Genomic DNA, 16,796 nt, shown 5'->3' on the forward strand with positions numbered 1-16,796 from the left:
TCTGGACTGGGCGCAGCTGAGCAGTTCTGCTGGTTTCACTCATAGGACCACAGGAATCAGAAAGCTTGACTGAGTCTGGATTATCTAAGATGGCCTCACTCCTCACATGTCCGACAGGGAGTCCTGGCTGTTGGCTAGACCTCTGTCTCTGTGTGATCTCTCATCCTCTGAGAGAACTACTCTGGGTGTCTGCAGGTGGTAACAACATTTCAGAAAGGCCAGAACAGAAGTGGCAAGGCCTCTTGAAGCCAAAGCTTGTAAGTCCCACAACATAATTTTCACCACATCCTATTGGTCAGAGCAAGTCAAAAAGACAGCCTAGATGCCAGGGGATAGAGAAACAAATGCTGCCTCTTGATGTGATGACAGGCAATGTCACATTTCACAAAGTATGCCATCTTTCAAATATAAATAATTGCAAATTCAAGTTTTGAAGGCCAAAAAGTATTTCCCCAAACTAGAGGAACACTGGTAGGCTGCTTCAATGACAGATTTCAAAATAAGAGCCACATCCAGACACAGTGACTGATTCTCATTTAGGTTTCCTTATTTTTCTGTGTTTTAAGAGTCCTCAACACTTTTCTATTGGATCTAGTCAATAAATTTCTTTTCAGATGCTTTGATACTTTCAATAAGCAACTTTCTATTTGAACACTCCACAACAGGTAGTATCACCAAGAAATCTGGATCAAATATAAAGCACTTCTAGAAACGACAAAGTTTGTAAAAGAAGTAAAGAAAATATATCATTATAAAAAGTACATACACTTTTGTTCTTCTCCATGAAAATAATTCTTAGAGAAAATTTAGTTTTGTGATGCTGTTAACTAGTTAGGCCCAGATCCATTCATACTGAATTAAGGATAAAGAAAAATAAGTTAAAGAAAATAATGTTTATCTTTCTGAACAAACAAACAGTGGAATGCTAAAACAAAACTTGAAAATATATCTTTAATTTATTGTATCAATAAATTTTTTAAATGCCTTTCTAAATTTCTTGTCACAGCCCAGAAAGTCACAAAATAATAATTGCTACCAAGACTTCCTTTAAGATGTGTGTCTCTAAAATATATACTTCAAGAGCCAAAACTTTATTTGTTTTGGAGAATTTCATGGGGCAGGATATGCCACTAAACATACTGCATAGGAATTGCTCCTTAAGGGAGGAAAGAGGTGAAAGAAAGAGCTACTTGCTGCCTGGCAATAGGGCGAAGAGAAGCAGTTTAGGAAACGGCTAATTGCTCCATTAAGAACTCGGTGAAGAACTGATTCCTAAACTTGCCATTTTTTTCAGCTGAGGATCAGTTACAACATTGCTTCATTGAGAAAGAGTTGGAAAATCAAATAGTTTTTAATTTTAGACAAACTGGTGCTGCCAGAATTATAATTCTGAATGACAGAAAATTTCATTAACATGAAGTGTGCCTAATCTGGTTTTTAAGACATTTAAAAATCTGAATTACATTATGAGAAGCTATATGAGAAGCCAAATACACACTCAGCTAGAGAAAGTGCCACTAGCCAGTGCCATCTTTGGTGGTTAGGTATTTCTCCTCCGATGGCGCACCTTAGTGTGAGCTTATGAAATTAGATAATTCTAATTGATAACTAGGGAATAAAGATAACCCCATACTACAGTCCCATAATACGTAATCTACTCAACTTATTTTAAAGAAAATCTTGTAAATGACTAAAATCCTCTTACTATGCTTTAATTACTTCAAAGTCCTATATGAATGATAGATAGTATATAGATAGGTTCACATGGAATAGTTATCACTTTTGAAAAAATAGTGACTATTCTAACATTCGATAATTATACTGCTTACAAATCTTAATTGCCAGGATTTCAAAAGACATTTCCAAAGTGCATCTCAAATAAACAGAAAAGCAATTAGCCTAAATTAATTGCTTTGCTGATGTGACTTGCAGTAGGTATGCTTGGTGGTTTTGAAACTCCTGCCAGTGTTTTCACAACTTGATGTTCTGATGATTTTTGAGCCTATTTTTCACACCAGAGCAATTAACCAGATAATTGTTCTAATGTGAACCTGGGCCTTAATCGGTATGTTTAAGTTCATAGTGGCAAATAACCAAATATTAAGCATGCATTTATAGAGTACCACTTAGAACCACTACAAAAATACTTACAGAAAAATTGGCACTATTGGTTCTCATACAGCCTGACTTTTCTCACCAAGAAGCAGAAAAAAGCTGTGATTGTCTTCTCTGATACTTTTTAATTAATATAGGGTATCATTATAAATGAAAGGCAAGTAAAGTTTCTAGTTCTACATTTAAAAGTATTCCAAAGACCTTATTAAAAGGACAAAACCCAATGATTCAACATTAAAATCCTATCTATTGTTAAAAAAAAAAATGAGGCTAAGGCTCTCAGATAAATGGCATGTAATACATAAAGCAAGCTCTAACTGAATCCAGACAATGACATGAAATCCTAACTTTATCAAGTAGCAACTTTAGTCAGAAATAAATCTGGAAGGAAGGGAGCATTTGAACCAACTGCCTGGATTTCAGCCAGAGTACAAGCCATATTTAAAAGCATATTTGTATATCCTACAAAAAAAAAAAAAAGCACTTGCATAGTCCTCTCAAGACACAGGTATTAAATGACTACTCGGAGCAAGGTGCCAGGGGCTTAAGTGGGGGCAGAGGCCCAGAGATGAACACACTGGTCCCCCTTACAAGGAGAGAGGCTCATAAACAAAACATTATGCAGCCACACAACAATACATGCCACCAGTGAAGTGATGTGCCATGGCTTCAGCTCAACAGTGACATGATACAGCAATTCATTACAAACACCATTATTATTTCATCTTTGCTTTAAATATAAAAGAACTCACATTCATTTAAGAGAAATTATTAGCAGTGCAATTAATATTTAATAAAACAAGTTTGCTTTTGTCTACTTCAGTGAAATTAAATTAAATATTTTATCAGTTAAAAATGATATATCCTTTCATTTTGCAAAGGGGTTCAAGCGGAAAGTACTCTGTCATTCTTCATGTTTTCATGTCTTCTTTCTTAATTTCTGAAAGAACTGTCACATGGAAAATAGGCCAGTCACACACATGTTAGGTCTGCCATTTTTAATTATCACCAATCAAGTTCCAGCAATTTCTCCTCTGGTTAAACATTTGTATACCTATCTTCTAAAATATTTCTTTATGCCACTGTTCATAAAACATTTTAAGCTGAAGCAAAATCTCTTGCACTAAATTAATAACTAATCACAGGAGATATTTATCATCTCAAGCCTTTTACAAGAAAATTGTCAGATTTAATCACCTTTCTCATATTTTTACTATTTACTGGGCTTCATTTATCATGCATTATAAAATTTTGACAACAGTGAATTATTTTAATTATCATTTCTGGTTAGGGATTAAGAATAAGACAACTCCTGGGGAAAGTAGGGGAGACAGAGATGGTTGTAAAATTGTTCAGCCAATAAACTATTATCATTTTCATCAATAAATGAAGATTTTTTTCATTATTGACAATTTAAAAACAGGTTTGAGGTTAGGAAGCCTCCAGATCCATGGGTATATAGCTCTGCTTTCATCATCATATCAGATGTGCCCCATTCTTTCCCATAACTAGAACATGAATTCTGATTTTATAACTCTTAAAACATGTTTTTTTAGTCCTGCAACTAAATTCTTAATATATCTGTTACTCATCTTTATATTGCCTAGAAACACATATTTAGAGTAGTACATCCAAGAATACCAATAATATGATTCTATAGAAGCTTTTGGTTATTATTATTTGGCTAACTGTTTGCTCACTAGGAACCAAAGACAAAAGCCGAAATTTAAGATTACTACTATATCTTAGGAATACCATCAAATTAACATTATTGTATAAGACAAAATAATGTGAACATGGAGAATCAATAAGACAAACTCAAATCTAATTTCCATCCATCTCCAGAGTTGGAGGTAAAAATCAAACCAGGCTGAGACATGTACATCTCACAGATTCTTCCTTTCCAGTGATTTTACTAGGTTAAATACTCTAGTGTTGTATACCAATTAATACTTCCCTAAAAATGATATTAGGCAATTAGACGTATTAAAAGGACCAATGTCAGAACCAATATCACTACATACCAAAAAATGGAAAAGTTCATTTACTTGGAAAACACTAAAAATTTCACCTGCAGATGAATGCACAAATCATTTTATCAGAAAAACTTCCCTTTTACAGAAAAATATCATCAGTTCTTTGAAAAACCATATACACTAGAAAAACAATACATATTGTTTATGGCAATTATTTCTTACCAAAGGTACTAAAACTTCTAATAAAGTTAACTGCCGTTTTTTTTTTTTTAACTCAGTAATATACCCAGTATTCTTCTTTACTCTGAAATGGTTAAGTATTTGCTATAACTGACAGAATGCATTTTTATATGGTAAAATTTTTAAAAATAAGTGAGTATCATCACATGCTTATATACCCATTCAAATTTAATTTGTGAAATTTTTTCTGATTCCAACTATGAATCAGGTATGGTACAAGACACAAAACTTTCTACTTTTCCTCAAGTAACTTAGAAGGAAATGAACAGTATTTACAAATGGGTTTGTTGGAGAAAAAAATAATATTATTACAAGATTAGTTGTTTTAAAAATCTACAACTAATAACCCATGGGCAGACAATAGTGCAGTGAAGGGGGCGGGAACAGGGTGGACGTGGTCAATGAGGGGGGGAAAGGGGACATCTGTCATACTTTCAACAATAATGATAAATTAACTTTTTAAAATCTACAACTCGGTGTATGCAGTAAGATATCCAAAAATGTGTCCCCTCTCAGATATCCCATAGGGAAAAGAGGAGGTACAATTCTAATGAGGTTCAAAATGCTCAAGCATCATCTGAGGTCTGAGGTAGGATGACCATATAATTTATCATCCACATCGGGGCACTGGAACACAGAAGGAAGCAGCAGCAGCAGCAATGCTGAACCTGACAGAATTCCACAGAAGCAGTGGTCCTGAACCAATCAGGACCTTCAGTCACTCCAGGTCTGAGGCGGAACAAGGCACTGGGAGACAGTGAGCATCGCCTGGTTACAGGCTGGACTTTGAAGACACAAAACCAGATCCCAGGCTTGGCTGCACCACTTACAGCGAGCTGTGTAACCTCACTGAGCCTTAATTCCTTCATTTGAAAATGAGGTTAATTTCTTCCTCGAGATTGTTGTAAAGATTAAATAAAACATTGTATATAAACACTTAGCACATTCTGTGGCCCAGGTTGGAATAAATGGCAGCTACTATTAGCTGTTGCTATCATCCTTGGTCCAAAGGAGAAAAAGTATACACTCTGAGCTCACTAGCACTACAAAAAACAACCATGGTTTCAAATGCATTTGAGGACATCATTTTTGTAAACAGTTTGGGAGCCTGAATAATAGTTACTCCAACATCATATCATTTTCTGAGGATAGTCTTACAAATAACTGTTACTATAAAAGAGTGTTAAAAAGTGTGCCAACCTCAAACAAGTGTCATTAGTTCAGAAAGACTCCTTTCTGTTCCTACAATCCTCCCAGAACTTGGTAAAATCTATTTCTTACTATTTTTGCAAAAATATAAATAAATATCATAGAACATAGAACTATGCAATAGGTTACAGAAATAAGCAAAATTCAGTTTTAGTAAAGCTCCATCTAAGCGGCCCAGCCACATAATTAGGTACCAAATGTATGCAGACAGACTGCTCCACATTCTACACAGGCATGTAAGTTCCACCACAGAGCTGCTTCCATGGTCGGCATTATTTTTTCTGCCTCTTCATTTCTAGTTTTCAGGCTCTTATAGGAGAAAACTGCTCCAACAGCACATTCAATACTCCAAGGTGAAAAGTATTCCTCTCCTCCAGACCACTTAACTTTAGCAGAAAACAAAATATTCTCAAACTCAAATTCAACTATGCTTGCTGATTTAATGGACAGTGTGTCCCCCTTGGGCAATCTTTAAACCTCAGTCTCTAGGAGAATTAAGTAATATTAGGGGATTGAAATGAAATAAAATTTGAAGTCCATTGTGACATGACATTCACAGGAAGATGGTAGATTATCCACCCAGTCTTCAAACACTTATAAATACAATATATAGCATATGTTCCAAAACAATTCTTGGAAATAAAACACAATGGGCACTCAGCAAATACTTTATATCACCAACACCTGCTCAAATCCTCTCTGAACTTTATTTCTAAATGTCACCGTTTTTTATTGAATCGATGGAAATTTGAAAGAAGAAACAGAATAAACACCCAGAGAAGATCAAGGGAGTTAGAAAAGTCTTTATAGAATGCCATCTTGAGTTTTATGTGAGCCAGGGTGCTGTCAGTCCCCCTGAAAGGGGTGGTGAGGAACCTGTCACTCTCCATCCTCAACCTGAGTATTCCTAAAAGGCTAAAAAGGGCTACACAGGAATGCAAAAGGGAAAGAATATTATTAAGATTTTTCTTAATCTTATAAACAAAAGAATCATGAGTTAAATACTAAGCACTGCAGATAAATTCACTTTAAATCATGGGCTTGAAGTCGAGGGAGTTCAGTAAAGTAGTTCAACTTTCTTTATAATTCAAGAAACTTTTTTATAACACTCCTGTTTGAACCCTAAGTGGGAGTGAGTTCTCCTTTTTGGAAGGTAGTCAATGAAAATAAAGGTTTTAACTTATTTTAAGCTGAATCCGGTTCCCCTGTAACTTGCACCTGTTGGCCAAAGTTCTGATGTCTGAAATCATGGAGAAACAATTTAGGTAGACTGATTAACTCTATTAGCTCTGAATATATTTTATCAGACTCAATTTTAAAACCTATTCAATTTAAAATCAGAAATTCCTAAAAATTTCTACATTCTGAATATTAATAAAGGAGAATTGTATATTGGGTGGAGACAGACAGATAATATGAAATAATAGATCATGCTGGAATGGTGACGAAATGGAGAATGGCCAAAGAGAACAGCACATTCCTCATCCTGGGAAAATTGTTGACATGAGGAAATGTGGTCCAATGTTGCAAGACCTGCAACTTTTCCAAGAGAAGGCTGAAATTCACAATTTGCATGTGAATTACGCCAATGTTTAAAGTGTTGGCAAATAATTCAATTTTTAAAATATCATAGAGGCCAAACAAAACAGCTCTGTGGACTGAACTCAGCTGTGGCCCACAAGTTTACAACTTCAAGTGATCTTAAAAGTTTTATTTAAAGAGAAAATATCTATAGTTACTATTTTAAACACTAGTATACATAAAGTGAGATACCAACATATTGCAAATGTTATTTTATACTTGAAAGAAACTGGTCAGAACAGTCTGAGATTTAAAATTCTTCCAAATTTTAGAGTGTCCACTGATGCCAGAGCCTCCTTTACATAAACACAAGATTCGCACAGCAAATTAACTCCTTAAAGAATATTCAATAAATGTAACTTTTTTTAAAGATGCAAATACAAAGAAAAAATCTCTAGCTAGGCAAGATCAACTACTTGGCAACATAATTTACTTTAACAACCAGCCTGACCTGTGCTATGGTTTGTGACTTTATCTGATGGATGTCAGAGAATCTTTGAATTCTCTTATATTGTTATCCTCTACTGTTATCTTAATTCAGATAATGAGATAGGGTGATCTACTGTCAATGAAAGAATCATGTATTTGATAATGGGCATATATATCATATGATTGAACTTTGTTTTCAGGACTAATGCTAAAAATTGAAAATGGGAAGATTAATTCCCTCTTTGATAGCTAGTTTAAATATTAAATATATCTTTTGTAAAGATCTATTAAAATCAATTAGATTTCACTTAATTCTTATTAGCCTAAAAGAACAAAAGAGCCATTATAAGCATATCACTATAAAATACTCAGAACCATTCAATTTTTTCACACATCAGGTTTTTTTTACATCCAAAGCATGCTGCTTTTGACCCTGTGCCAAAACAATGAAAACCAAATTGAATGTGAAATAACAAAAGATTTATATCAAATACAAATAAACATTTCAATAAACTTGGAGTCAGAGAGAATAGAAGAGACATAAAAACCAGATGTCTAATTTAAATCACTGGTAGAAATAGTCAGTGTCTTCTTTTTATAAACCACTTATATTGTATTTGTATTCAAAAGCAATGGTAAATGTCAAATGACTACTAGACCATCCTTCTGAATACAAGAAAATATCATGCTGTTTAACTCTCAACACACAAAAAGTACTTTTAGAAAAACAAAGATAAAGAACAGCATGTCTTAGTCACACAGATCAATTCAAGAACCTCGAAATGCTAAAAGGCACCATGAGCTGAACTGTAAAGACTGTCAATTACTACATATTTAAAATTTTTGAACTTCAAAAGATTGTCTTAAAAACTTTTAAATCCAGGATAAAACTTATATCTAATATCTGAGAAGAGTATCAAAGGAATCTTTTATTAAAGCATTAAACACAGATCCTTTTTACATATACTATATATAAAATATTATCAAAAGGTTCTATCATACTTTAATTATGAAAGAAAATAATTAGGTTAGTTTTGAAAAAAGAAAACTAAAAATAAGTATCACTTGTGTGTGAATCCCAACTATGAAATGGAATATTGACTCATTAGCTATTTGCTTTTTGTTTGTCTTCACCAGTTTTTATTGCAGCAATGACAGAAAAATACATCCATCAGAAAAGCCAAAGAAAAGTCAAGCAAGTCCTCTACATTTAATAGGAATACCATAGCAAACGCTGATGAAAGAATTAAATGAGGACATGTGCAAAGTGCTTATTAATTACCTGGGTAATAAAGTGACTTGCTCCCCTTTATCCTTACATGGTTCACTATCATCTCACTCATTATGTCTTATGCCACCTAGAGAGCAACCATGAAACCATGAGAGCAGCAGGGACTCAGTGCCCACTGACAAACACAGTACCAAGCATTTAGTAGGGGTTCCTAAATACTTCTGATTTACTAGAGGATAATAATGAACAGATGTAAAAGAGATGCTAATTGATAGGCTAAATGCATTAGTGCATCCCAGTGCCCTCTATATGAAAGGTTACTAACCCATCTGAGCTAAGTGCTAAAATTATAATTAAATCTGATGGGAAGTCCTAGATTTATACCAATATAATTACAATTATTACTTAGCTTAGTGAAAGAGTATGGCAAGAACAATGAGATGAGTAATTTAGATGATACTGCAAAGTGCGTTTGAATGTTTGAAACTTCGATTACAGTACACAGGATAAGTGCGAGCAGTGTAATTAAAACCTAAGAGTCTGATCTTTAAAACTCTATGCTCAACCTCATTAAAATGCATGTTTTCTCAATTAATCCAAACTTTTCCATTAAAAACATAAAATACACTTTCATTCCTTGAAAATAAATCTCTACAGCACATATATTTAGGATCAAATACAAAATAACCATTACAGCTAAGTAGGAAAAACTGACTGAAACAGCAAGAGGTTTGGTAGATGGAGCCTAACCAAAGGAAGAAAAGGCCAAGTGAGAACTGCCCGGTGTCTCATTTGTAAAAACTAAGGAAGTTTTTGAAGAGGGCTTGTGGATTGGAAATTCCTAAATATATTTGTTCAAATGATACAAATCTAAGCAAACTCTTTATAATGGTTCTGAGATAACCCTTATAATCATAAATGGGCTGAATCTTATTTACTCTCCATTTACTCTCCCAGTAACTGACTGGGCTACACAGCAGGTACACCGAAAACTGTTGTGGAATAAAAGACTATCATTTTCATAATCATTTTGTTGCAGAAACACTTTTCTCCTTTTAATCTGATACATTACTAGGAAGTTTATCTCAATATTAAGCTAATGGTAAACACCTAAAACCAGAGGATAATTTTTTATGTACTTTATTTTGTTAGTTGTTATGAAAAACATTTAAAGGATTTTAAAGTTGTCATATAATTTGTTATAAAGAATGTTGATTATAGAGAAGAATTTTATTTAAATTTTTTTATCAATTTCCTTTAGGTTTTGATATACTTCATACAGTGACTATTACTAAAAAACAAACACCTTTTATAAATGATGACTATGTGTCCATTCTAGATTAGTGAATTTTTCAAGACAGAGCCAAGTCAAAGTATTACATACTTTAAAGAGTAATGCAGGGTAATTTAAGAAAACATCATTAGAATTTGCCATAGTTGGGGAAAATAGAGCCTATGCAATATTATTTTTAAAGTATAGAAGGAAATTAAAAGTGGAGGGAGGTGAAACCTATATAATTTTATTAACCAATGTCACCCCAATAAATTTATTTTTTTTTAAAGTTGAAGGGGAAAGTGTCTTAAAATTAAAGTATTATCAGACACAAACTTAAATTATTGTTGCTATTTGTGAAAAAAACATTTAAATCTAAGTAGGTTCTAATTTTAGGTGAAATAGTGCTTTCTATTTTGAAAGCAAAATATTTTTGGAGGTCTATCTTTAAAAAAAAACTTAGTCAGGAAAAGTCACTGGGCAAAAACCTGTCTCGTGCCTATATATAAGAGCCTAACTAAGCTAATCAGTAGAGGTACAGTAGTTACTACTTTGCAGTTGTTTTCATTATAAAAAAGTCTACTCTCAAGGGTTCTTGAATCTTTTCTCCCTTCATGCAACATTTCAAATAAATATAATTTTATCACTGTTTATATGAAAAAAACTGGCCGTTATACACATCTTTACTCTATGTCCATCACATGACTTACCCTTTCAAAACAAATTATATATATACAGAGAACAAGATGCCATCCTTGAGAAAGGATCTGTGTGTATAATGTTTGAAACAATTGCTAAGAATCATTTTCCTTGATAAGTGAACAGGGAAATTAACCATAAAAGTTGCAAATGTATTAAAGTAACAAATAGCAATATATCCTGGATGGATGACAAAGAAAAAAAGTTCAACAGACTTCTGTTACAACTGTTTAGGCAAACATTTTAATCTGAGCATATGAAAACCGTGTTGCAAATACATGCCATGGATAGATTAAAAATAAACAGCTAGGTTTTCAAAACTTAAACATATCTACTTGAAAAGGCATGGCTACCTTAAATTTTCCTTAAAGTTGACATGCCTTGTTATAATGATAATTAGTATTTGGTACATAGAATACATGTTTTCTTCTGGAAAACTGTTTTTAAGATATTTCATTTGTTACCTGTCATTTATGATCCAGTTCAGACAGAGATTGAGAGAGCTAAGATTTTTGCACCTCTTGACAATTTCCATCACGGTTTCATTATCCAGTTCAGTGATATGACGTAGGTCCAAGCTGGAAAGGTTCCTTAGCTAATGAGATAAATAAAATGAAAGATGAAAAAAGTAAATGTTACATTCATTCTCAAAGTAGAGTATCACAGTACAATATTTAAAATAGATCACAGAGTATCATAGTACAATATTTAAAATAGATAATAAACTATTTAAATACTATTTTACATAGTAAATGAGAAATGAGGGCAGAAATATATGGTGAATATATGAATGACAACACATTAAAATCAAACAGATTTTATTGAGAAATAATAAAAATAAAAAGCTAGCAATCTAATACATGGGGAAGCTGTTAAATGTATTACATTATGTACCCACAAACTGATAAGATTATTCTCTTTAACATTGTTTGATTTCAGATATATATATCTTCATGATTATGATGCCACTTTTGCATAGGTTTTCTCATTTTTTAAAAGATGAAATATGAATTAAGTAGTGAATTCAGAGATATCTTGGTGCTATTTTATCAATGTACTCCAAAAGGTGTACTATTCCAGTTTGTGTCGAAAGCAATATAGCATGTTGTTTAAGAAGTAAAGTTCATCTAGGTACCACTTTCCCCAGTTCTTCATTTTCTCTACTCTTTCCTGATGTTTCCTGTCTTCCCCTGATGTTTAGTCTCTAAGTAAAGGAAATTAATCATATTGTTTACACAAAGATGGTAGGATCTTAATTATCCTCTTCAAATGAACTACATTTCAAATAAGCTATCTTTGCTTAACAACATTTACTTGTAAGAGGATCTAAGCTCTTGAAAGAAATGCAACTCCAATTGGGACCTTGCTGAAGGCCTTGTGGGACGCTGGACAAAAACCAGCTTGTATCATCTGAACTCCCGACCCATGGAAACAGTAAGATGATAAATATACGTTCATTGTTTTAAGCTGCTAAGTTTGTGGTAACTGTGCAGCAATAAAAAATTATTACAGAATGTCTTGAGGATAAGCCAGGTTTCTCTTAAGAGAAGGGGAATATTCTTAGTCCCTTTAAACACGGAGGGTCGCTGCCCTGCCCTAGATGCATGTGCTCACGAAAGCACAGAGGAGGCGCTCGGTCCACACAGCCCCCTCCTCTACGTGTAGCTTCAGCTGCCAAGAAAGTACTTTCTGGGAAGACCGGTAGCTCTGATGTAGCCATTACTTTTCTATATAAAAACCACTATTTTCTTAAACCACATTATTTCCACCGTTAGCTCTTTTATACAGAGTATTTTTAATCCCAACACCCAATACCGTTTTGCTGTTGGAGATGTACTGTTCTGAGAACATGTGAAAAACTAAATAGCCTCTGAATTGCAGGTGCGGGCGGCTTGCTGGGCTCATGCCCTGAAAGCAGCCTCATGCCTGTACCACAGGAAAATCAGAAATACAGGAAAGGCCTCCAGGGCTGCTTGAAAATACTTGAAGCATGACTATTAAACCTAAGAATGTTAAGGATGAATTTTGCTATGTATAACCATGTACATATGTGAACTGTTGAATACAGCCACATACAATACACAGAGAACTCCATTGTTTTCCTAATTATCCTTTATTATAGTCACTGGGAAGTCACATAATCATAAAAATTTACCCAGTCACACAAATATCTCCTATACATGTGTATTTCAGGATCCAGCACAGCTTCTGACACAAAATTTCTATGTGAATTCATACATACCTTTTGGCTTCCACCACTGTAAAATATCTCTTTGTCACAATAGTGTGAATGTACTTAATCCCCATGAACTCTACTCTTTAAAATTATTAAAAAGGTAAACTTTATGTTATGTACTTTTTACCACAATAAAAAATACTACTTCCTCCACCAGAATAGAAACATACAATAAAACTCCATGGAGAAGAAAATGGTACGTTGTTAGTGCCAGTTCAGTCCCCTCACATTAGGGAAGATAACTGAGGACCAAAGGGGTTTGAACAACTTATTAAAGTACAGATAATAGGGAGAGAGATGTTAGCAAATCTAAACTATCTTATAGACTTGGGGAAATGTAAAGGTATTTTCTAGAACAACGGAATGGCAAGGAGTAACCATTCCAGTAACTATCTACGTGTGATAAAACTCTAATTCTGGCTGATTGACTCCTCAGCTATCGGATCCAGCAGCCAGGCCTCTTCCCCAGTGCAGGGGGTCAGACAATGACACTGGGCCTATATGCTTCTTGTCAATAAATGGAACATTTCTTACCCCATCAATGGAGCACAGAGTCATGCATGAGGAAACAGACTGACTTGGGCTCCCGCATGCCAGCATTCTACTGAGATCCTGAAGAGTGTTTTACACTTGGATTCAATTACTGCTCATTTTTTCATGAGCTGACAGTCACTGACTATGCTCATGTGGCCTTCCCATGACCATTTTAGCCAGTTCAGCTTAAAATATGACAGCATCCAAAGGCAGTCCCAGGAAGACACATACTAAACACCTGTATGAGATGTGGCATTTTCATGCAAAACTCCACAAACAGCTCTGTCAAATCCATCACATTCTTTCCCTTGCTATGGGAATTTCATAATAGTGCCCTCCAGGGTTTCATAAAAAGCTACCTGAAATAATCCTTCACAGTCTGAAACAAGTAATTACATGTAGGAAACTGACATTTTAATTAAACTTACTTTCCTTATAAATTCATTGGTAGTCTTGGGTTATACAAATCACAGAGGATTTGAAGAAGAAAAGCCATACAACACAAGATCTTCTAAGTATTTCCCTCCAGTTTTTAAGCATTTAGTAAAGTATTTTAAAAGAAACTCAAGTCAGAATGTAGGTAATCAACTTTCAGTTTAAAACCACTTTTATTGGGAAAAAAATTAATCAATTCAGGTCAAAAAGACTAAAATTAGCCAATGATCGGTATGACGTATATGTACTTAAGTATAACATGAGACACTAAAATGTTACCTAGGAAACACAGGCTTGGAGGATTATAAAAAGACCCTAAATGACTTCCAAATTTTCTTAAGACTCTGGAAAAGTAAAAAAAAAACAACAAAATTCTCAATTGTCCAGGTTGCCTCCAGTAGATGAGGCAACAGAAGAGGACTCACAGAATCTTGGCAAAGACAGATAGCAGGGATGTCCCACTGTTTCAGGCTAACACGATAATTTATGTGATGCCAGCTGGAGGTGATAATTTTTGAAAAGACTAAATACGTCTGTATAGTTAAATATGTTCAAATGTCAACTGGTACCTAATTTACTTCTTGGCAGCCCTGCAGACACTGGCTTCACTGTAGCTGAGTTTTAGGGCAATCGGTTGAAATCTTTAGGGATCAAAGCCAAGGGTTAAGACAGGCTGCCTCGACAGGGTTAACTGGGGCTGTAGATCAGTACCACACACTCATCTGCCAATCACCTGTCAGACTGCCAAGATGATTACTGGAGAGACCAAAGGCACCCAGAGACTGGGTTTAGAGAAAGGCACTTATAAGGAAACTGGGAAGATCCTCCTGCTAGGGGCAGGGAGGGAGACACAGGAGAACGGCAGGGGGTTTTAGCATGGGTCCTTGAATGGTAAACTGGAAAAATATGAAAGAAAACTAGGACTACTGCGGATGGGAAGGAAAGGGGCAGAGAGGGAATTCTTGTCCCTGAGCGTAGGAAGGCTTCCTTCCACACTTTGATAGGCTCTGATATCTACATTTAGAGAAGAACTTGATTGGCAAGACAGAGAATAAAGGGCAATCCTTCTGCTCATCAACTAGGCCTGCGCCTTGGCTTAGTTACAGCTGGCATTCGAGTACGGAGATAGTAATAAAAGCTGAATAAACCACACTTAGGACATCAGGCAAATCCTTCCCAGCACTCATAGAACTGAGAACCTCAGTGAGAAATGAAAGCTTTTAAGAAGAGAGCCTGAGAGCCTGGCAGAGACAATACAATTTTCTCATCATGAAAACAGGACTTCCAGGGCCTTAAATGCTATCCAACCCACAGCAGTGACCATGTTAATTCTCTGGAACCTTCACCCAGTATTCCTTCCAATCGCTGCCTCTTACTCACACCAGGCTGCTGTCTTTTTGCTTTATTTCCAAATCCAAAGCCTGTTTGGTCCTTCCATTCTCCTACTGGATCTGACATCTTTTGCCATTTTTTTCACATTCTGTTTTGCTTTTTAGGTCACTTTACTGCACTGCTTCTCTTCAGAGCTTTCCCTTCTAACTCCTTCTTGCCACATCACCAGCCAGGTTAACATTCCTTAAATAACTTCGATCATATTGCCCACCTTGTCTGAAACCTTTAGGAAACAAAAATATTTCAACTGCAGAAAGGAATCCCAGAGCTTGCCCATTGAGGCCCTACAATGATCACCCCTACCACTCCCTGACATCTGTTAAACTAGCTCAAATCTATTTCCCAGGTTTTGAAACGTTGTTCTCACTGTGCTCAGAGAGCTGTGTTCATTATTTTAAAACAGATTTCACTTCCTGATTACTTTAGAGAGAGGAAAAATTGGTGAGTCTTGGAAATATAATATACTTGCCTTGACACAAATTACTAACTAGGCAGTCCTCACATAACTATGCCCATCAGGCAGGAATCATCGATTGGCAACAACTGCCAAGGGACCATGGGAGCAAAGTTCCCTTCCTGCTACAACTACTTAGGGGTCTCCTCTTTGTCTTCTCCCTCTCCTCCACCCTCCCTCTCCCCTTCCCCTCCACCTCCCCCACCCAGCATTAAATAATATAAAACAACATTCTCATTCCGCATAATTAAAGGCCATTTTAGAACAAGAAGCATAATCAGTTCTCTATTTACATATCTGTTCTTAAAATGAAGACCATTAAAAATGAAAAAAAATAAAAAGCCTCCGTAAGTTGTCAGAGTTTTGATGTGTGTGGCAAGAATTTTGAGTAGTTCACCAAAATTTTAATCACTGTCTTCTGCTGCAGAAATGTGAATTTGTTAATTGGATTTCTGCTCCTTGTACCAATTCAGAAAGGGTGCTCTGCTCCTCCTTTTCCACTCCGGCAGGCAGCGCAGCCTCTAATTGACTTTTTTCCTAATACTTTTCTTTCCCCCAAATTCCTTTCTTTTCTCCACATAAGATTTCTAGAGCTCATAACAAGCTACAAAGAACACTAAGAATTAGCAGCATTGAGAAGCCCTGCCACTTTTTATAGAGCAAAGGCTGACAAACAGAACTTTTCTTCAATTAAAAAAATAAAGTGTTCACACTTTCTAATTTAAATAAGGAAAATAAAGCAGAGCTCAAATCAATTAAGGGTAAATTAAGTCAAAAGTGAATGCAAACACTTCATCTAACTGGACTGGTTGTGTACTTCTCTGTCAATTTCCTCACACCAAGTTCAGAGATCTATTTGAAAAAAAAAAAAAAGATAGTTCATGGAATTTTGAACCCAGTTTAGTCACTTGCCTCCACATATCACACTATGATGTGCTGAAAGTTTTAGAACTATATCCCAAATAAGAGTTTTACAACTTTATTATTTTTTT

The 16,796-nt window shown here is 35.1% G+C and overlaps 1 protein-coding gene across 1 annotated transcript in view; it reads right to left on the reverse strand.

The window, feature by feature from the left end:
• FBXL17 (F-box and leucine-rich repeat protein 17) overlaps nt 1-16,796 on the reverse strand; it is a 449,858-nt gene that overhangs the window by 288,917 nt on the left and 144,145 nt on the right. The window contains exon 6 of the mRNA XM_005866472.2: nt 11,218-11,348. Coding sequence (XP_005866534.2) covers nt 11,218-11,348 — 131 coding nt within the window. The remainder of the gene's footprint in view (nt 1-11,217; nt 11,349-16,796) is intronic.

The sequence above is a fragment of the Myotis brandtii genome, unplaced genomic scaffold, assembly GCF_000412655.1.
Source record: "Myotis brandtii unplaced genomic scaffold, ASM41265v1 scaffold230, whole genome shotgun sequence".
In the NCBI taxonomy this organism is placed as follows: Eukaryota; Metazoa; Chordata; class Mammalia; order Chiroptera; family Vespertilionidae; genus Myotis; species Myotis brandtii.